General features: G+C 38.6%; 1 protein-coding gene across 1 annotated transcript in view; it reads left to right on the top strand.

The window, feature by feature from the left end:
• Window positions 1-1,624: 1,624 nt before the first annotated feature.
• Window positions 1,625-23,775, top strand: part of Lrrc63 (leucine rich repeat containing 63) — a 27,679-nt gene continuing 5,528 nt past the window's right edge. The window contains exons 1-6 of the mRNA XM_008824411.1: window positions 1,625-1,658; window positions 3,456-4,148; window positions 7,910-8,067; window positions 10,284-10,382; window positions 15,150-15,286; window positions 21,973-22,056. Of these exons, the coding sequence (XP_008822633.1) occupies window positions 1,625-1,658; window positions 3,456-4,148; window positions 7,910-8,067; window positions 10,284-10,382; window positions 15,150-15,286; window positions 21,973-22,056 (1,205 nt within the window). The remainder of the gene's footprint in view (window positions 1,659-3,455; window positions 4,149-7,909; window positions 8,068-10,283; window positions 10,383-15,149; window positions 15,287-21,972; window positions 22,057-23,775) is intronic.

The following is a 23,775-nucleotide window of genomic DNA, read 5'->3' as shown; positions in this document are numbered from 1 at the left end:
GGCTGGTGAGAAAGCAAGACGTGCAGTCACTGTCAAAGATGGTTGCAGTTTTGTAAAAGCTAAGCACACTCATGAATCGTGCAGCAGGCATACTCCTAGGTATTTATCCAATTGAGATTAAAAACGTTAAGTATACACAAACCCATACACATTCATGCTTATATCATTTTATTCATAATTTTCCCCACACAGGAGGCAGTTTAATAGGTGAATGGATAAACTTTATTACAAACAAGTTGTGGAAAAGTATTGAACACTAAAAATAAAATAAAAATAAGTGAGTTATCAAACTCTGGAAAGACATGGAAAAATCTACCTGTATGTGACTAAGTAAAGAAGCCAGGCCGAGTTAAGGTTAATTCTAACAATAGGACATTTTGGAAAAGGTGAAACAATAGAGACAGGCAAAAGATTGGTCAGTGGCTGCTGGATTGAGGGGTGTGAGGAATGACAGGGTAAAGAACAGGTGATTGGAATAGTGAAAAGTTTGTACAATACTGTAATAGTAGGTGAGTGACATTATACGTTTATCAAAATCCACGGAACTATGCAGAAGACTGAACCCTAAGGTAAACTGTGGGCTTCATTTGTAACATATCAACATTGGTTCCTTAATTGTAATAATTATACAATGCTAACAGGTGAAACTATGTCCTGGGAGAAGAATATATAGTGTGATGGTTAATAGTGCCAACATTTAATTTTTTTAATTTATTATCAGTGTCAGGGATGGAGGGACACACATGCCACAGCATGCATGTGGAAGTCAGAGGACAGCTTTGTGGGATTGGTTCTTTACTTCCACTTTTACATGGTTCTAGAGATCAAACCTAGGTCGTCTGGGTTTTGTGTCAAGTGCCTTTACCCTTTGAGCCGTCTCACAGGCCCAGTATTGCCAATTTGACAGAATCAAGGAGGTGAGCCTCTGGGAATGCTGTGAGGGAATATCTTGATAAGGCAATTGAAATGAGAAGACCCACCCTAAAAGCGGACCGCACCTTCCCTAGGCTTGGCTCCTGGACTGCATATAGGGGACAGCTAGCTGAGCAGAAGCATTTGTCTCCCTCAGCTTCCAGACTGTGGAAGCATTGTGCCCAGCCACTTCAGGCTCCTGCCACCATGACTTCCCCTTGGATAGACTATCCCCTTGAACCGTGAGCCAAAATAAACTCTTAAGTTGAATTTGCCAAGGTATCATTTCAAGCAACAAGAAAACTACGACATTTAGTAGCTATATTATCCTGCTTGATTTATACTTAATATTCATATTTTTATTTAAAACTGTTCTTAAAGTATTAGCTTAATTTTTAAATATTTTATTGGTTCTTTGAGAATTTCATATAGTTTATTTTGATCATATTGAACCCCTTCTCTCAAATTCATCCCTACTTCCCACCACCCCCATTTCACATTCTCTCTCTTTTTTTTTAAAGTTCATTTTGAGGTACGATTTGGGGTCCTCAAATACCCTTGGGTGTGAGTCCGTCTCCTGGAGTGTGGTGAACTTACCATTGTTACATCCTAAAGAAAACGGACTCTCCCTCTCCCAGCCATTATCAGTTGTCAATGGCTCTTCAGCTGGGGCTGGGACATCACGCCCACCTCCCCACTCCATGCTTGGATTATGTCGGGCTTGGGCTTGCATGCGTCTTGTGCATGTAAGCACTGTGGTTTCATATGTACAATCGCCCCGTTGTGTCCAGAAAGCACTGTTTCCTTACATTCATCTACCACCTCTGGCTCTTACAATCTTTCTGCTCCCTTTTCTGAGGTCCTTGCTTATTAGTTTAATTTTTCAAAAGTTGCAGAATAAAGTGAAGCAACAAACAGTTCAACTGAGAGGTGAAGTCAAGCCAAGAGTAAATGACCTCAATTCTGGAGATTGTCAAAGTGTTGACTGAATTTGTGTTTTGTTTTAATGTGAAAGAGCAGAAATGAAAGTGGAGATCAGTAACTGGAGTAATGTTTTGCAGAATGAGCTTGCTTTGATTAACTCCAAGCAAGCAGGAAGCAAAGATGTTTTTTCTTATCTTACTATTGCCCTTTTGACTCATGCAGCACCTAGCTCTCTCCCAAAGATATTTTTACTCACATTTATCTCTTAACCGTGACTCATTTTCAGACCTTAAAATCTAGTTCAGTATAAATATGTTCATCTAACATACAGCCAAATCGTCTCTTCTCGCAGCCCTACCTAGACCTGCTAATTTCTTTGCAAGCTGAGAAAAAGGGGCACTGTGAGCTTTCACCTTGTTCCTTTGCTTCTCTTTCTTCAAACTCCTCTAACAGATTCTGGCTCTCCCATAGGCGAGGCTAGGAGAGTTAAGAAGTTAGAAGAATTCAGGTGTTAAGGAGTTATGAGTTAAGGTGAGAATTTGGCCTCAATCTCGGGCCTCCTGAAATGCGAAGGCCTTACAAGTCAAGTTGCTTCAAGGATTTTTTAAAAATCTTACTGAAGTTGGATAGCCGCTCAGGGTATGCTGATACTTTTTGCTGCTCTGTATCAGCAGAGGAGGTCTTTAGGGGCCTGGGAGATGCTAGTTTCCCCTTCAGCATACACTCCTAGGAGTTCCCCATGAATGGTTTTCTGCAGATCCCCCTTAGTTGGTCAAAATGGGAAAATTCATCTGCCCTCCAGCCACCAAGAGGGAAAGGAGATTGGAGAACCAAGGAGAACTCCAGTAGCTCTATCCAGAATTCCTCTCTCTGAATCCAGCTCCATCTCTAGTCATGTCTTACATATAACCAATAGGTAGGTGAGAAACCAGGGATGAAGGACTTGATGACCAGTGTCATTGCAAATTTTGACCTAATGAATCTGTTCCCTCCTCATTGGGATGAAGCACTGTCACTATTCATTACATTCAGTCGAGACAACGGAAAGATTCATTTGACATTTTGTCACATAGGAAAGTAAAGGCACATCCAATGTAGTGAGGGCCCAAGAATGCAGGCTTGGTGGATTTCTGGACCTAAGAGACAAGAATTCTAATTGGAGAAATAAACTTGTGGCATTGTCCACTTAATACCAGAATGTTATTATGTCCAAAAGACTTTAATTTTTTTCATTTGACATTAAAAAGAAATGTCACTCTTTACTCAAATAGGGAAAGCTAATACCAGAAAGTCAGACTTCATCAAAATTATTTTATCCATTTATATTGCCACAGTTTTAGTGACAACTGCCCCCAAATCTCTCTTTACACCCTGTCCTTTTTTCCATGAATTCTGTTTTCCAAGAGTAGTTCTCTACCTTTTCGGAGTCTAGTTTAGACATTTTACTTCTCAGTTGTTTGCACAGAATTTATTCCCACCCACTTGACAGACAGCTTGGTATATTTTCAGCAGGTGAATGAGGCATGGAAAATGATGACTGCAAGGCCGTTAGCAGCTTTGTTTGGCTGTCTTGAGAAATGTAGTCTAATTTTGCTCTTCCTCCCCTTTATTTTGTTTAGCCACAACTGATGCAGCTGCGGAGTCCCGTGTAAAGCTGTCTGAAGATGAAACCACTCAAATGAAAAGTGATAGAAGTGTTTCTCAGTCACGAAGACCGATCAGTATTCAAAGCGTCTTTCTTGATCACAATGTACCAGAAAGAGTGTTTAGTGTTTTATCCCGTGGGCATACTGCTCACCATGTTGACTCGACCATTCCACACAGTGCTGCTAGCTCCATGTTTATTCCAAGTTGTCAGTCTGCTTCTTCTCGAGTTTTTAGGAAAAAACTCAGCCAAATAAGAAAATCAAAAAAGTCCAAGGAAAAGGGACCTAAAGGAGAAAATGTTTTCACTGGCAAAAGATTCGGCAACATTTTCAGTCTTTCCTCACAGTTTATCCAACCAGCACCTTCTTCTTACTCTAGGATTATTGCTTCTAAATATCCAACAGCAAGTCCTGAGAGTCATCCTTTACCAAAGACTCCAGACTATACTCAAGAGGGCCCTTATCTTCCGAGAGATGTAAGTGGGACACTGATAAGCCCCATACCTAGTAGCACATCTACAGTACGGGAAGCACGGTGGTCTGAACGTCCTATATACAACTTCGCAAGTCTTAGTAAAGTGGTACTGAACATTGCTAAACTTCCAGAAATCCGTTCCCTACCAACACCAGTTTTACCCAGAAAACCTCAAAGACAGACCGCACTAGGTAAATACAGTCAGAACATGGTCTATAATAGTGGGGTCAATTAGAAAAAAAGGGAGAGAAAAAACTACAACAGAATGCCCCCCCCTCACCCAGTGGGGTTTAGGGTAGAGCGATAGAACCACCTTTTAAGTTTACATTTAGTGCCTGAGCCTGGGAATAATAACAAGAAGCCTGACCTTATAGATGTGTCTGTGCCAAACTGGGTACTGTATGCAGATGGTACTGGTGGGAGTTGATAAGGAAATCCAAAGGCTCAGAGAAAGAACTACAAAAGAATCTGTGAGACAGTGTCCCCTTCGTGCGTTACCAAGGGCATCAGTCTTCTAAAGGGAGAAGTGGATATGAACAATGATTTAGAAGGTGGTCCAGGTGAGTGGAAGTAGGGAGACAATGCTGATGGATGCTGTCAGTTATAACGCACTCAACCACCCTCAGATGAATTTTCAAATGTGTCCAAAAGTTGTCCCTTTTTTGTTTTTTATCTAGAAAGCATAGCAGAAAATGGAAAGATAGAAATGGCCCCAAGATCTGACAGTAAGTACTGGGTTTATACCATTCTTTTAGAAATGATAAGATTATTAGCTCTCAGTGCGCATATATGTGATTTTGTGTTTATGTGTATGGGTGATGCACACATCTGTCCCATCTCATTCTTAGGTACTTAAGCCATTTACTCAAAAATTACTTCTTACTCATTGACTATGAGCAAGATGTTGTATTGATGTTGAGAATCTGAAGTGATCTCAAACTGGATGGGGCAGATAGAAGAGTCAATGTATCGCCACATGCCAGGAACCATCCTAAGTGTCTAGACCTTAGTCATCTAGATGAAATAAAGGAAAAATTATCTTTAAGGAAAGACTACATCATTTTGCTGGCAGTAGTGGTAGCACACATCTGTAATCCCAGCACTTAGGAGACAGGAGGATTGAAAATTCAAGGCCAGCCTGGGCTACACAGTGCATTCTAGGCTAAGTTCCAGGTTAAAAGACACGGTCTCAAAAAAAATAATTACCCCATTCTAGACCTCCCATTCATCTCTACCTACCATCTCATGAGCAAAATATGTGGCAAATAATTATAAGCCTAGAAAAACAGAGTGAATGAAAACTAGCACAAATAGTATTAGAATTGTCAGACACAGATGTTCAAGCAACTCAGGAAGTTCTGATTTTAACTATGATCAAGTAACTTCTATTGGACTTATGTTCTTGCCAAAATCAACTGTTAAATCTGTCAAAATGTGCATAAAATAGCTGCTAAAAGCATTGGAAGTAACCGATGCACTCGAGTGGCCACAATCTCTGAACCAAGGGAATCACATGCCAGTTGATCTTGACCTTGGTTTTTTTGGACCGGTGGGCATATGTGAGAGCACGGTCCAAGGAGAAGTGGTAGTTTTGGTGGTTTTGGGAGAGGGCAGGCAGGCTTCAGAGGCTTGGGGACAGTTGGGAACTCCAGGAGGGAAATATAGGAGAGGAAAGAATGAAGACATCAGGGAAGAAGCCAAGGAATCAGGCACAGATTTTGATAGCTGCATAAGACAGCAGGAAGTGGAGTTTAAGCTCTGCCAAAGGGCTGGGGGCCTTTATGAATACACCTGCGTTCAGCTGAAGACCCAGGCGGCCATACCTTAGGAAGAAGACGATGATCTAGGCAAAAGAAGGAGCGATTAGAAAATCCCCAACAGGTCTCTGAAAAACACTAGTCCTAACAAAGCTCAAGCCCAACTCTGGATACATCAAAGAGATGATTTCTAATTAAAGCCTAGCACTCCTCCAAATTATTCAGTTTCCTTAAAATTGTTCTTCCACAAGGCCTAGCATTAAGTTAAAATAGCTCAAAACATGAGCACCCATAAGGCTGAAGTAGGAAGATTGAAGAGTTTACAGCCAGCCTAGGCTACACAGTGAGGTTTAGGCCAGTCTAGACTATATAATAAGGCATTATTTCCAAACAAAAGGAAACAAATCAAAAATCTTTTTTTTAGAAGGGGGGGGCAGTAAAATATGTGAAAACTAGTAGAAAGAAACCGTAGAGAAATATTCCTGCAATTAACACAGATGTTGGAGTTCCAAACAGAATTTAAAAATACTATATCCAAGAAACTAAAAGGTTGAAGAATTTCATCAGAGAACTGAAATGTTTGTTTGTTTGTTTGTTTATTTTGAGACAGGGTCTCCCAGTAGCCCCAAATGGCCTGGAATTCACTACAGAGAATAGGCTGGGCTCGATCTCGTAGAGATCTGCCTGCCTCTGCCTCCCCAGTGCTGGGATTAAAGACTTGCATCACCAGGTAGACCTGACCTGAAAGTTTTGTTTTAATAAATGAGAGTCATGGCTGTCAAGATGGCTCAGTGGTAAAGTGCTTGCCGCCAACCCTGACAACCTGACTTTGATCTTGGAGACTCAAATGGTGGAAGGAAAGAAATGGCTCCTGCAAGTTTCCCTGTGACCTCCATAGGCTCCTGCAGTGGCACACACACATATGCATGTGCACACGCATGAATAAATAAGTAAATAAATAAATAAATAAATAAATAAATATTAAACAAATTTAATTTACAGCCGAAATTCTAGAGCAGAAAGAAATAGCATTACCATTTTAACGGCTGTGTATCACAAGACTTTGTGAGCTCACCATTCCTCCCCGTTGTTTTGTATCACTGTGACATAAATTCCCTTTTGGGTTCCCTCCACATTGTAAGCCTTAATACAGCCCAGTGACCCTTATGACGAAGGATGCAGTTCTCTAGAAAGAGAAAGGAGGCATATTAGAAATTCTCTGACAAGTCTTACCAAGATTGATCCTTGAGAGATCTATCAAGGACTTTCTAATCACTTCCTCTTTCCATTCAAACACCCCTGTGTAGCTTTTAGACCCTGAGGGTTGGTGAGCAGATCGCAGGCCACAGACCTGTATCTAAACTCACTGTCCCTCTGATGGACCTCCAGGGACCAGGTGTCTCTATATTACATTTTGCACCTTTCTCAGTTTTGTGATTAACTTTCACCTTGATTGGTTCACAGTGGGCACAGACCATTTTAGAAATGAAAAACTGCACACCTTTGCTGTGGTTGTTCTGGGAGTTTTCCTTTCCTCTTACTGAAGAAATTATTGAGATTGTGAAATGTGTCTCTGCAAGTAACAGCACAAGAAGAGTTGCAGATGTAAACTATATTTCATAAAATTTCAAGATTATTTCTAGCCCAATTTGATGTATTCTTGCATAGACCATATTTGATAGAAAGTAAAACCCACACAAACATAACAAAGTAACTTTAATGTCACTGTTGGCTAACTGCCGATTGGTTTGCTGTTTTCTTTCTCTGTATGGAATCTACCAACAGAGGCAAGCGTTAACTTGCACAGGCATTTGAGCTACACAGCAAGGTGATCTTAGGAAGAAAGTAAAGATGCCCCTTGGGAGATGGTACCCGAGCTACAAGTTTATGATGTACTTTGATAATTTTGTCCACTAAAAAGTTGCTTATTTACTTCAGAGTGGAAATTTTTTAAATTATCTTTACACATAGTACCAAAACACAGAGACAGGATCTACATTGAATGGTGGAAATCTATGAGCAAGCCCATAGTTTTATGTTTGGAAGATGACTGTACTATATAATAGTTTTAAAAAGAACAAAAAAAGGTAAGATAATTCTCTGTTAGGTATGCGTGCATGTGTGTAGCAATCCCTTTAGTAACTTTCTTCTAAGCCATAATACACTTGTTTCACATTCAGTTTTGCTTTATTTAGCTTTAATTAGAATGAGAAGACTAGACCCAGATGCACATGTTTTGCGTGGTGAAGGTTTTAAGACTGTTGCAGCCACACACTATGAAACAATAACGGCAATGACCTCCCTGGCCATAATAATCTGCCAAATCTATGGGAGGAACGCACTCAGTCTCAAGGTATGCTAGATCCCTCCTCTGATGTTATCAATAACTTTTACCTTCAGTTTCTCAATATAGGTCAGCCTTCATGTGATTGAAGGAGTCGCTCTTATTGTAACAGAAACTCTTCAGGACACATTCATATTGCATCTCTAAAGTTTAGAGATGATCTGTCCTTGTTTCCCTTTGGTTTACCAACTAAGTTTAAAAGGAGACTCAGATCCAAAGAAATTATTGTGTTTTTTTTTTTTTTTAAGCCTGATCAGAAGTGAGATTCAGATCCTTCATGTTTTTAAGTTACCTTTAGAGCTTGTGTCAAGTGTAGTTTGAGGCTGGCTTTGCACTGAATACAAGCCCAGCAGATGAATCACAAGAATGTTGGTTGCCATTCATTAAGCACACACAATGTTCCAAGTCAATGCCACTCCTGTAAATTACAACTCTGCAAAACAGGTATTATAGTCTTTATTTATAGATGGAAACAGAGGCTAAAGAAAGTAATTTATATGACCACACAGGAAATAGTGACAGAGCTTGTGTTTGGACCCAGAATTGTTTGTTTGAGCTATGTTCTCACATATCCCAGGCTCACTTTGAACTCACTATGTAGCTGAGTATGACTCCTGATCCTCCTGCTTCTGCCTCCAGAGTGCTAGCATTATAGGCATGTTCCACCATGCCTGACTTACATGGTACTGAGAATGGCATATTTCATGTGAGATAAGCAAGTACTCTACCAAGTGACCTATCCCCAGTTTCCCAGACCTCTTTGGTCTTAAAAATCTATATATTTTATCTTTCAAAAGAAAGAAAAGGCCGGACGTGGTGGTGCATGCCTTTAACCCCAGCATTTGGGAGGCAAAGGCAGGCAGATCTCATTGTGTTCGAGGCCAGCCTGGTCTACATAGTGAGTTCCAGGACAGCTGGGGCTACAGGGAGACCCTGTCTCAAAAAGACAAAAAAAAAAAAAAAAAAAAAAAAAGAAGAAAAAGAAAAGGAAGAAGAGAAAAGGGGAGGATGGAGAGGAAGAAGGAGATAGGGTTTTTACAGTGTCACACATTAGCCAGAGTGAAGTATGCAGATTTAATAGGAATTAAAGAATTTATTATCTCTGACAGTCACATCCTTACTCAAGAGTAGCTCTAATGGACTGTATAATGCATTTTGTAGCCCTGGAGGAGCACCTGCATCAGCAAAGCATCCTGAGCTCAGAACGTCACTAGCTTGTCAACTTCTTTTTACATGTAGACAAAGAGCATCTTAGAAGAAGCACAGAGTTGGCTAATTTGGCAGCTGCCAGTGTATAACATTCACATGCATTAATACCTTACCAAGAACTTGGCCTTCTGTCCCTCTTAGGTAGCTTTGGGTTTTTCCCCCAGTGGGAGTGAGTTTGGGGATTTCAGCTCTCTGGGTTTCAACAGGACTTTAATATTTTAAGATTGCAATGTGATTTCTGGGGTGGGGGGCGATTTAACATTTGGGATTATGGCTTTTAGAATTATGATCAACATTGACAACAAAGCTACTAGTGCTAATAAGTTCAATAAAGTTAGAGTGAATAAAATCAATATGCCAAAAAATCAGTTGTGTTTATGTACATCAGCAAAAGAAAATAAGAAATTTACAATCACATCCAATAGAAAAAAAATGGGAAAAACACATGGTTGTTCATTGAATAAAATTATCCTTAGAAATACAAAAATATGCTTGACTTGACTTAAAATAAGGACAGTGCAGACTGGGGAGATGTTTAGTGGATAAAGTGCCTGCCATGCAAGCATGAGGATCTGAGTTTGTGCCCCCAGAACCTCCATACAGCTGGGTATGGTAGCATATGTATGTAATCCTAGTGCTCCTACCAGGTGGAAAGAAGAGACAGAAGACTCCTTGGAAGCTTGCGGGCCACCACCCTTGTGTATGTGAAGAGCCTCTCTCTCAAGATGGAAGACAAGGACTGACACTCAGAGTTGTCCTTCGACCTCTACATGTGTGCCCATACTCACATGAATATACACACACACACATACACACACACACACACACACACACACAGAATGATGCATTTTAAAATTACATAGAGTTATAATTTTTCTCTTAACAGATTGGAAAAATTTTGACACTATAATCCTATTGGTAAGGTTGTAGTATTACTGTTAGAAAATCAAACATTGTACCCCATAGAGAGACTTGATTGTTAGTAATCAATATCTTATTTCTTGTTACTCTTTTAGGGATTCTTTCTTCTGCAATGTCCAGACTTAACATCTGTGGCTTTGCAACTGATATATCTTAATTTATCATTTAATCATCTCACCCAATTTCCCACTGAAGTGAGTCCACTTTATTGTTCTATCTATAGTGCTACAATTTATTATTGTAATAAAAGTAGACATGTTATCCTGAGGATGTTATAAAGGAAGTACATGTTGGACTGCATCCCAAAAGGCTTCACTTATGTTGAAGAAAAAGTAGTAGAAATCTTTTGGGATTTCAATATTTACGACTATGGCTTTTAGAGTTCTGATCAACACTGACAACCAAGCCACTAGAGCTAATAGGTACGTTCAGTAAAGTTAGAGTGGACAAGATCAATAACAACAACAACAACAACAAAAATCAGCTGTGTTTCTGTATAGCAGCAGGGGAAATTAAGAAATTTACAATCACATCCAGTGGAAAAAATGGGCAAAACACACGATAGTTCACTGAAGCAAATGTAGAAAGTCCCATGACATAAACGTCAAAGACCACATTGTGTCAAACTCTCAAACATGTTCTCATAGTTGTACAATGTGTAACAATGATTTTTTTCTTCTGACTTTTAATAACTTTTAAAATTAACTTATATATGTGCTAATCAGAAACTTTAAAAACCAAGTGAGTGAAGGAAGTGAGGGGGCAACATTGTCTTCTGGGCATGACAAGAGCACTACATTCATGAACTTTCAACAACTGTGGTTGCCTGCACAAGACCTGTACAAGATCAAGCCAATCAACATTCCAGCAGGGAAAGGGGGAGGGGCTCATGAGCCCCCACCCCTAACTGAGGAGCTATTGACAGTTGATGGTTGTCGGGGGGAGTCAGTTTTCCTTAAGAGTGTGGCCTTTGATAAGTCAACCACACACCAATGGCTGACCCCACAACTTTGAGTTGTAGGCAACACAAATTTGACTTGGTGGGTTATAAAAAAACAAAGCCAAACAGGAGGATGTGAAGTTGGGATGGGGTAGGGTAGGGAGTGCAGGAGGAATCTGGAGGGAGTTGGGGGAAGAATATGGATGAATGGGATTAAAATGCATTGTATGTATGTATAAAATGCTCAAAGAATTAATACAATATTTTTTTAAATTAGTGACCAGGCAATGTTGTAACAAGTTTAAATAGTCATAGGCTAGAATAGGATAGCCAGGCATAGGCTTCCATAGAAGTCTTATTATTTGAAAAGATTGAAGTCAAGTGTGGTGACATGTGCCTTTAATACCAGCATGGGAGAGGCTGATGCAGGAGGATCATTACTTTAAGGCCTGACTGGACTACATGGTGAGACTTTGTGTCAGAAAAATAAAAAAGTACAGCACTGAAAAATCACAAGAGACTATTTTGACTATAAATGTAATGAAATGGGAAACCAAGAACTGAAAGAAATTTGACATTTCACTAATATGTAGAAACTAAGCAACCAAGGATTCAAAGAAGAAATCAAAAGGGAAATTAGGGAATTTTTAGGATGAACGAAGATGAAAACACAACATCAACATGTATATGCTACATCTAAAACAGTGCTTAGAAAAAATGCATAACTGCAAATGCCTTTCAAAAGGAGACATGTCAGGGTTGAAGAGATGGCTCAGTGGTTAAGAACACTGGCTGATCTTGCAGAGGACCCAGGTTCAATTCCCAGCACCCACAGGTGCACTTACTTACATACGTGCAGGCAATACACTAATACGCACAATTTTTTTTAATTTTTAAAAAAGGAGAAGTGTCTTAAATCAATAAAATACCCTTTCAACTTGAGACACTAGAAAAAAAACAACTAAACCTAAAAGAGGAAAAGGAAGGAAATAATACAAATTAGTACAGAAATTAGCAAAATAGAAAACAGAAAAACAATAGCAATAAAACCAACAAGGCCAAAAGTTATCAGTTTGAAAAGATCAACAGAATTCACACAGCTTACATAGAGTGGCCAAGAAAAAAATACAGAATATTCAAGCTACTGAAATAAAAATGAAAAGGTCACTACTCACAGAAATAAAAGGGAAGATTGTAGATTTTAAGGAGAATGTTGTAAATAACTATTTTAACCAATTCTTATGTATTTCTACAAACATATAAGAGTAGACTAAAATGAAAAACAGAATTTATAACAAGTAAAGCGATCAAACAATAATTTTAAAGCTTCCCACAGAATGTTTAGGTCTAGATGGTTTCATGAATGAATTCTATGAAACACTGATGAATTAAACCAATCTTTCACAAACTCCCTCTCCCCCCCAAAAAAAACAAGAAGAGAGAATATTTCTTATTTTAAACCAATAATTTCCTAAAAGCAAAAGTAAGCTGTGGTAAAAATTGAATAAATAAATAACTATAGAATATTATCCTAAGGGGATAGATATGAAAATCCTCAGCCAGATGCTATCAAACTGAATTCAGCCACATATAAGGGAGACTAACTGAGATTTATCTCAGGAATTCATGGTTGGCTCAACATAGAAAATTAAATGTAATATTAACATACAAAAAGGAAAAAACCACACACAATTACTTTAATAGACATAGTAAAATACATCTGTAAAAAGTACAGCACTCTTTCATGACAAAAAAGAAATTCCCGCTCAGCATTTATGTATAGCAGGGGATTTCTTTACCCTGAAAAAGGTCCTATGAAATCCCCCTCCTTAGATGAGAAACAAGGTGAAAATAGGTATTTTGCCACTTCTGTTCAGCCTTGCACTGGAGTATTAATCAAGGAGATTAGTAAAGAAAAAGCCTCTATTGAATGACTATAATTTATTTATTCCACAAAGTGTACAGATATTCTATCTCAAAAAAAATCTACATAGTTTTATTTAAATGTTGAAACTATATTAAGCGTTTAAAATTTTTTTATCTTTATTTTTATTTTATGTGTATGAGTGTTATGCCCTTGGAGGACAGAAGAGGGTGTCGGATCCCTTGGAACTGTAGTTACAGACAGTTGTTAGCCTCCATGTGGGTGCTGGGATTTGAACCCAGGTCTTCTGAAGAACAGGCAGTGCTCTTAACTGCTGAGCCATCCCCTCATCCCCTAAAGCATTTTTTTTAAATAAAAGGAAGAACAAACAGTTGTAGATGGCATGGTCTTGCACATAGATATACTAAGAAGCCCAGCAGCATGCTATGAGAGCACATGAATGATTTCTGAAAGGTTCTAGTGTATAAACTTAATACAGAAAAAAATCAATGGCATTTCTACTGTCAAAAAAAATCTTGATAAGAAAATTGAGAGAACAATTCCATTTAAAACAGAATGAAGAAAAATAAAACATAAGTAGATTTAACGAAAGTACAAAACTTGTGAACATTCAATACTGAAAGAAATTAAAGGAGACATATACAGATAAAAAAGCACCCCAATTTCATGGATCTGAAATATCGATATTGTTCAGTTGGTAACACTCCCACATTAATTTATAGATTAATTCTATTTTAAATTTTCATGAAATTACTATGACATCACAGTGGAATAACCTGATACCTGACATGTCTCTGATGAAGGAAGGTGAATTCCACGTAACCTCCTGTTCTGCAGATGTCTCTTCCCTCATCTTTACATGATGGCCTTACATAAAAATGTGAGTTGAGGGGCTGGAGAGATGGCTCAGTAGTTAAGAGTACTGGCTGCTTTTCCAGAGGACCCAGGTTCAGTTCCTACCACCTACATGGCACCTAACCATCCTTGACTCCCATTCCAGGGGATCTGATGCTTTCTTCTGATCTTCACGGGCATTGCATGACACAGGTGCACTTAGATACATGTAGGCAATATATTCATACACAAAATATTTTTTTAAATATGAGTTGATCAAAATTTATGACTTTTCCTATTTAGAAATGGCCATTATAACTGTATAGATGTTCGGTTTTGTTTTGTTTTTAATTTATGTGTGTGTTCACATGGGCGCATGTGCATGTGTGGGTACTTGAGGAGGCCAGAAGACCCTGGCATCAGATTCCCTGGAGTTTATTGGTGGCTATGAACCACCTGACATAGGTGCAGGGATCTGAACTCTGGTCCTCTGGAAGAGCAGTCCATGCTCTTAACCCCCGAGTCATCTCTCTAACCTAAAAAGGATCATTCTTGAGTCAATGGCATAGAATACAGTAGTTTCACTGTCTCAACATATCATGCATATTAATCCCAGTCCTTTGTTTTGAGGGTTTTCTTTTTTGCTAAAATCCTTGTATTGTAATGAACTCACAAATAAAAGCATCTCAGAGCTGGATTAAGAAACACTCAAAAAGCTGGGTGTGGTGGTGCACACCTGTAATCCTAGCACTCAGGGGGCAGAGGCAGGCAGATCTCTGTGAGTTCAAGGCCAGCCTGGTCTACATAGTGAGTTCCAGGCCAGCTGGGAGACCCTGTCTAAAAAAAGCAAAGAAAAAAAAAGCCACTCAGATACCTGCACAGTCCCAAACTCCAGACATCTCAGTGAACTTCTCTGTAGTCAGAATGGCCATTCTGAAGCCATGGAGCTTTGCTGAGGGTTTTGCACTTCCCTTATCAGTTACTTTTATGAACTCATTTGCCACAAAGGAAAAAAAAAACTGTGAGAGAGGTCAAACTAGAAAAAAATAGCTTTATATCCTCTTTCATGATGTATCATTTTCTTAACCTACATTCTGTCCTGTCCTTATCACCTAATATTATACTTTCTTGGTATCCTTTCCCAAAGAGGGTTTTCTAGAAGCATTTACTGTGATACATGATTTGAGCCAACATGTGTTCTATACTGATTTTACTGTGTTAGTTTAAATCATATAGAAGTAACACATGAGAAATATGTACTTTTCATTCAATTCATGTTTGTTTCTGTTTTCTATTCTCTAGATATTTTGTCTTAAAAATCTACAAATACTGAAACTGAGAAATAATCCCATCAAAGAAATTCCTTCTGAAATTGAACAACTTAAGTGCCTTAGAAATTTCTGCATTGCCTTTAATTTGATTAGAGACCTTCCTGTTGGGTAAGGTTGACCCCCTGGGATTATAAACACAGAAAGCAAATTATATTTTAGTAAAGCATCAGTTTCCCCTTTGAAAGTAGCCAGAATCATGTTGATTATTTAAGAATTCTCATTCTGTTACAATAAGCTGATTTGCTTCTTAATATGCCATTAAAAATAGTTTTACCAGCTACATAGAGGGCAATTAGTATGGGTCTTTGAATACACAGCTGAAGACCAGCAATTCAGGTGAGACCCTGCACCCACCCATAAGCATAGGTTTTGGATGCAGAAAAGCACTGAACTCAGAATTAAACTTTATTGAGGATAATTACCTGATGATCTATAGAAACTAATTTGACCATTCTTGTCTTCAGTTTCCTAATCTGCAGACTAAGGAGACTGGCCTATGTGATATCCAAGAGTCTTTCAGTCCTAATAAGAATGCTGATATTTGAGTACATAGAGAGGGACTTCTTCCCACATGGGAACTGTGCCTTAACTCCTAATGAAAACCTTAAACCAATTCCATTTTCTCAATAGAGATAGCCTTTATTACAAAGCTGATACAATTGTTTTTAAACTTATCCCTGCATCATCTTTATTATCTTTTTTCTTTCAACTTTTGCAAAAACTTTGTTGAGAATTTCATACATGCATATAAGGTGTTTTGATCAAACCCATAAATCCATGCCCACTCCCTCCCCTCCAACACGCCTCCCTCTGAAGAGGTAAAAAATCTTTTAAGGATTAGATACAAGCTCCCAAATACTTTTGACATTTTTGGCCTTTGGAACACAGTATGTTGCTAACAGGCCCAAGGACACTTTGACTTTTAGCCAAGAAACTGGCTACTTTTATTTGGGATCTTTTTACCCTAACTGCCTAGCCAAGTCCTACCTCCTGTTCTTATCATGCCATCCTCTGAAGGGGTTACCTTCAACCAAATACCCAAACAAGATACTTCTTTTAATTAGAACTTAACAAACTGAATGTAAGTTGCATATATATGTAAATATGAATACACATAACCATATATACACATAACTACATGCATATGTATATTTATGTGCATATACAGATATATATCACCTAAATAGGAATTCATGCCAGATTATCTGTAATCATAGTTACATACTTTAAAGAATCACAACTGTTAGTTTAAATGTGGAAATCCTAAGGCAACTAAAATTTGATCATAAAGAGCTGACTTTTTTTCCATTGATATACACTGATCAAATTACATGAACTATTGATTACAATAAAGCGTTTTAGATACTTTAAAAATGTTAATATTCCTAACACCAGGCATGGTGGTACACTCCTTTAATCGCAGCACTTGGGAGGCAGAGGCAGGAAGATTTCTGTGAGAATGAGGCCAGCCTGGTCTACACAGTGAGTTCCAGGCCTGCTGTGGCTATAGGGAGACCCTGTCTTAAAAGACAAAAATATGCTCTTGTCATCCATATTAAAGCACAATGTGTCAAGTCAGGGTCCCCAGACATTCCCTTGTGCAAGTCCATCCACTGACATCTAAGCAGCCTCTCTAGAGTCTCTTGTTTTAGGAAGATCAAGAGTATATGGGTTCCAGTTGGGGGGCTGTGGGAGGGTGCTGGTGGGACAGGGGTATAAAGATGATTAAGATTCTTTGAGATATTATGTATAAAATACACAAAAATTAAAAAAAAACAAATTAAAAATAAAATAAAATGCATTTGTTCTGTTGAGTCAGAAAAAAGACAAAAATAAATAAAAATATTAGTATTTTAAAGTAAAGTGCTCTATTTTTATTACAAAACATTGGATGTGTATGTATACCAAGGATAGAATAACAGCATATTGAACTCAGAAATGAAGAACATAATAGGAAAACCTTATTGATTTCAGAGACTTAGTTGTCATTTCAACCTCTGATGTGAAAGGAAACGTTCGTTACGTGACAGCTCCCCTAGAGAACGCTGACATGGTAAAGGGTGAGGGTTGGATTCCTCATCAAACAATTGTCTGAACTCTAGCTTTCTAAGCAAAAGAGACTGGATGTAGAGTGGCAAGATTTAGGAAGCATTAGCTGACAAAACCGAGTCAAACTCAAGGAACTGAACAGCTACAGCATACTAGAATTAGTTCTGGCTCCAGCTACACTTTGTCCTTTGCTTGCTATTGCTGTCCAAAGCAATTACACTGCCGCACTGTGAACGGTACGGGCTCCTGTAGTTCAGCAGCTGTGTACATATATCTAACTGGTGCTTTGGAGCTCGCTGTATCAGGAAGGCAGACGGTGGAATACAATTACCCAAGTAAATATATGGAGATGTACATTGTAAGATTTGCGAACTGGAATGGGTGAAATGTGACCCATTCTGGAGGATCATAGCTGACTCCCTGGAGGAGAGGATGGTAAGTGTGGCTGAGTTAGCCACATCACGAGTCAAGCAAGGGATAGTGGTTCCATGATGGAATGGGTGTTCCTTGAATGAGCAGAAATCAAAGCAGTATATACAGTGTAGGCTAGGAAATGCAAACTGTTTGCTAAATTTTGAAGTCTACAAGGCAAAGCCAAGCAGTGAGAAATGAGCCTGGAGTGGTAAATGGAGGCCTGGTGAGCTAAGGTGAAGGAGTGATACTTTATACAATGAGCAGCCATCACAGGGCTTTCTATAGGAGTGTGGTAGAGCCGAATTTCTATTTTAGATCACTTTCTTGGCATTGTGAAGAATGGATATAAGGGGACAAACTAGAATTCAAGGTGACCAGTTAGGGACTATCACAGTAGTTGAGGCAAGAGAGGAAGAGAACTTGGAGCAGGGCAATGGAATGAGCACTGTAAAATGAGAAGGTTGTTGAGAAATTGAAGTAAAATCTGCAAGATCCAGTATTGGTAAGACACAGAGTATAAGGCATAGAAGAGTCAAGGTTAAAAAAGTCAAGGCGGGGCTGGACAGATGGTTCAATGGTCAAAAGCACTGGCTGCTCTTCCAGAGGACCCAAGTTCAGTGCCCAGCACCCAAATTGAGTGGCACACAACTGCCTGTAACTCCAGTCTCAGGGAAGCTGACACCCACTTCTGGTCTCTACAGGCACCCATACACATGTGGCATACACTCACACAAACACAAGTACATATAAATAAAGACAAAGTAAGACTCACCCCGTGTAGTACATGCCCTTAATCCCAGCACTTGAGAGGCAGAGGTGGGGTCTCTGTGAGATCGAGGCCAGCCTGGCCTAAATAATGAGTTCCAGATAAATTGGAGCTACAAGGAGACCTTATCTCAAAATAATAATAATAGTAATAATAATAATAATAATAGGAATTTTAAAAAAATAAAATAAAACTAAATACAGTGTCATGATAATCCCAGGTGTCTACTTAGTGAAATAATTCCATCACATAAAATATATTCATTAATATTTATTGGGACTGGAGAGATGGCTCAGTGGTTAAGAGCACTAGCTGCTTTTGAAGAGGACCTAGGTTCAGTTCCCAACACCCACATGGCAGCTAACAGCAGTCCAAACTCCAGTTCCAGGGGATCTGATGCCCTCTTCTGACCTCCATGACACTGCATGACATGGGTTCAATTACGTACATGCAGGCAATACACTCATACACATAAAATAAATATAGTAAATAAAATAGTAAATAAATATTTACTAAGAGTTATGCTTAAATTGGTTTAAAAAAGTAGGGGGTCATGATCTTCTCCCTCATGGAACTGAAGATCTAGGGAGGTTATGCAGACAACAAACACATAGTCTATGGCTATGAATAAAAATAATAAAACGTAAGGAGAAATATAAATTAAACTGAATTGATAAGAAATCTTTATCTAAGGCTGGAGAGATGGCTCAGCAGTTAAAAGCACTGGCTGCTCTTGCAAATGACCAGGGTTCAGTTTCCGGCACCTACATGGCAGCTAACAACCATCTGTAACTTCAATTCCAGGGGATCTGATGCTCTCTTCTGGCCTCTATGGGCATTGCATGCATGTGGTACACTTACATGCAAGCAAACACTCATATACATTAAAATAAAAGATAAGTAAAATCATGTATGAAATTTTCAAAAATTTCAATAAAAACTTAAAAAATGAAATAAGTATAAAAATTTTTAAATTAATTCTTTGCCCCCACATATCTGACAGAAAGGGATCTTGTATTTCATACTCACTTGACTAGGTTACTTGATATCTTACAGCTTCCATTTAAAAAGAATCTATAGAAAGCAATAAGCTTACAGTGGTATAGCAAAGGATCATTCTAAATTGCCATAACATATAGTAGGCTATTGGTGAGTTACATTTCCATTTCTGTGGCAGTGGTCATCATGGTTAATACATGGAATTGTTATTATTATTATTATTATTATTATTATCATTTTATTATTTTGTCTTTTTATAACAGGGTCTCCCCGTAACCCCAGCTGGCCTGGAACTCCCTATGTAGATCAGGCTGGCCTTGAACTCACAGAGATCCACTTGCCTTTGCCTCCCAAGTGCTGGGATTAAAGGCATCCACCACCACGCCTGGCTAATACATGGAATTATTAATGCTAGCCTATTTTCAAGCTATCAGCAAGGCTCTAGTTTAAGCAGCGATTGCCCAATAATGTGCTAATAAATAAAGCAATGAAATAAATGTTTAAAATCCCTACAAATATGTGGGCTGAGGGTGTGGTTCAGTGGTAGTAGAGTGTTTGCATAGCATACATGCAAGGCTTGAAATTTGATCCCTAGTACCACCAAGAAAGGAAGGGAGGGACAGAGGGAGGGACAGAGGGAGGGAGGCTCTATACATTCTAATAAAGTCTATAGATTTGGTGCTGGTGGAATAGTATCAGGGGTTATGTAGACACTTTTGCTTATACATAGATCAGATAAATTCCGAAAGACTAAAATCATTTGGAACTAGGCTGCTTTGTCAGTATTAATAGTTCAAGACACTTCGTGAGGCAAAAAGTAAAATATGATTTTGCATTGAAAAACAGAGTAGACTTTATCAGCATGTTCTTCACAGAGTTGAAAAGAAGTTGAGGTAACTATGGAATTTAAAATAGTTATCTTATGTTTTTCTTGGAGCAAATGGTTTTAGATTAACTGGGGTTCATTCATTTCTGATTTATTTAGTGAAATATTCAATAGAAATACCAGTCAGAATTTCTGGCCTCCAGAGCCTCATAGTTGTGCAATGGAGTAGATGCCAGGAAAGGTAGGCATGGACATAGAAGAGCCAGCTCACCCAGCTGGAAGAGTTCACTCAAGAGATATTTTCTGAGTTAAGATTTAAAATAGGAGACAATAATGGCCAAAGAGGCAAGCTGGGGTGGGAGGCAGGGACAGAGGAGATGGCCTATGGCATTTGGAGATATGTGAGAACTGTCAGATCAGAGAATTCTAGCAAATAAATGGTGAGTCACACTGGAATATGGGATGGGGAGGGAAAGGTCAGGAGTGAGATCATGAAGACCTCTACATTCATGCTGAACTAGTGTAGTGGGAAGGTGGTGAAATCTTGTGCTCACAGTGTCTTAGATAATAATCATGCAAGTATATAGCCCCTTGTGAGGATGCAATTCTGTGTCATAGAGCCATTATGTTCTTCGGTTCTTACTTTGGGTGCTTATCTTAACGGAAAGGAAACTCAAAGTTACTTCACTAGCAAAGTCTTAATGCAGTTGGGTTAAACATCATTCCTCGAGTCTATGTCCACGTAAAACCTCAGAAGGTGGGGCTGAAGAGACAGTCCGGCAATTAAGAGCACTTGCTGCTCTAGAAGAGAACCCAGATTCGGTTCCCAGCACCCACAGCTATCAACCATCAGTAACTCCAGTTCCAGGCGATCTAACACCCTTTTCTGGTCTCTACAGGCACTGCATGCACATAATGCACTTACATAGATGCAGGAAAAATACTCATACACATTAAAAAAAAAACACCTCAGACTATGACCTTATATGGAAATAGAATACGTAAATGCAGCCTGATTAGACGAAGTCATACTGAATTAGGATGGGCCTTGAATTGAACGACTGGTGTCCTTGTAAAAAGAACACATTAAGACTGAGATATCGTTTCTACAAACCAAGGAAAGGCAAGGACTGCAGGCAACCCTAGGAGGCACACAAGGGATTCGACTTGAAGCCCCCAGAAGGATCTCCCCACTCCAACACCTAGATTTGGGACTTCTGGCCTTGGACCTGTGAAGGGATGTGGTTCTGCTGTTTCCAGCTACCCAGATTGTGGGTGGGAAGTGAGTAAGGAAGCCAAATGATAAGGTTTCCTCGGGTATCTTCTGTTAAATGAGGCTTTATCCATTCCAAATATTTCAAAGCAGTCCTAATGGCTAGAAGGGTAGGTTTTAGAAACTTTCGTGGTAATTACACCACCTATAATGAAAAACAAGTCTACATAAAATAAATCTCAGCCGGGCGTGGTGGCGCATGCCTGTAGTCCCAGCACTTGGGAGGCAGAGGCAGGCAGATCTCTGTGAGTTCAAGGCCAGCCTGGTCTACATAGTGAGTTCCAGGACAGCTGGGACTACAGGGAGACCCTGCTTCAAAAAGACAAAAAAATAAAAAATAAAAAAACCTCAAGGTCTTAGGAAAGTATTTCTCTATACTACTACCCAATTTCTAAAGTATTTAATTTTTTGTTTAATTCCCGGTGGTAATAAATAGTCATTTTTGCAATTGTCTCTTTTTATTTCAGGTTATTTTGCCTACCTTGCCTTGAGGAACTTGATATTTCCTACAATGAAATTTATGTTATTCCAAACGAAATCCAGAAGCTCAGGTATTTTGGAAGCAGTAAATACTAGAGTAGAAAAGTCCTAGGTCCCTTAAGGGTATTTGGTGCTGAGAGTAGTGACAAAGAACATTGCGTCCTTCCATTCAAAATATAGTAGGTGAATCATGACGTGTATGAGAGCCACAATTTGTACAGCTGGTGTATAGTAAGCATAAGAAAAACTCCTAATGAACATTTAAAGGACAATGTGTTGACACTTTAATAGAATATCAAGTTCCTTTGGACCATTTTTTTGGTGTGGGTGTATATGGCTCATATATTTCATTCATTTTTAAATTTTTTATTTATTATTTTTATTTTATGCATGTATTTTATGTGTGTATGCATGTATTGCCTGCACATAGGTAAGTGCACCCGTGTCATGGGAGGTCAGAAGAGGCTGTCAGATTCCCTGGAACTGGAGTTACAGATGGCTGTTAGCTGCCATTTGGGTGCTTGGATTCGAACCCAGGTCTTCTGCAAGAACAGTCAGTGTTCTTAACCACTGAACCATCTCTCCATCCCCCTTCATTCATTTTTTTTAAATATGGAGAAACATGTATACAAACTGATCATAATGCACAATGTGATTTTAATGCTAATCTCAAATTCTTTCTCATATTTTTTAAAAGTCTGAAGTTTATCTGTGTCTTATTTTGATTATAGCTCTAGAATAATAACTAATAGGGCAGATGTTCTCAATAATTATCTCTTGACTATTTTTCTTTATCATAATAAGGGTTTTTTTGAGATAGGATCTCCATATAGTCCCAGCTAGCCTGGAACTTGCTATATATATAGATCATATATATAATACATATATTTTATATGAACCCCAGTCCCTCCCTCTTTCAACACACTCAAACACAAACTTGACAAATTAATTGAAAATCGTCTTGGGTTTATGCAAGATTTTGTTGACAATCATTGTTTTTTTATTCTAAAACAATTATGAGGGCTGAAGAGATGGCTTTGGAGGTAAGAGTGTCTGCTACTCTTCCAGAGGACCCAAGTTCAGGTCCCAGCACCCACATTAGGCAGCTTACAGCTGTCTAAAACTCCAGCTGCAGGAAATCTGATGCTCTTTTCTGGCCTCTGAGGGCCCTTCATGCACATGGCGTACACTATATAGACACACACACAAATTTTAAAAATAATAAAATCTAAAACATTATATGTACTCTTACTTTTTCAAATCTTATTTTATGCCCCTCATAAGAATTTATGACTCACTTCATAATTTTTCTAATAACATTTTCTAAATATTTTATAATTATGTTGTTATCCACAATATTTATCTTATTTCCAATATTAGCTTATTATTACAAATACAGAATAGAAAAAAGCTACATACTTCATTACACTGATTTAAAACTCAAGCTATGTAACCAAATTACATTATTAGTTCTGATTAGCCTATTGATTTCTTGGAACATAACCACATATTCAGCAAAGTGAAATAATTTTTTCCTCTGGTCTTCTAATGCTTATAACAAATGCTTAAAGTCTTGTGTGCCAATTTTTATATTTTTTTAAGTCTTTTTTTAAAATTTATTGATTTTTTTTGTGTATATCATACAGAACATCCCACACAATCTTATTCATCTATATACCCACTTCCCAAATGGCATCCTCCCATAGCTTCCCCCTCCCACATACTGGAGCCCATATACTCTGTCATCCCTGTTACTGTCCACTGTGTTGTCGGTACTCCCAGCCATTACC

This window comes from Nannospalax galili, unplaced genomic scaffold (genome assembly GCF_000622305.1).
Source record: "Nannospalax galili isolate Female #2095 unplaced genomic scaffold, S.galili_v1.0 scaffold388, whole genome shotgun sequence".
Taxonomy (NCBI): Eukaryota; Metazoa; Chordata; class Mammalia; order Rodentia; family Spalacidae; genus Nannospalax; species Nannospalax galili.
This window is presented reverse-complemented; position numbering and strand designations above follow the sequence as displayed.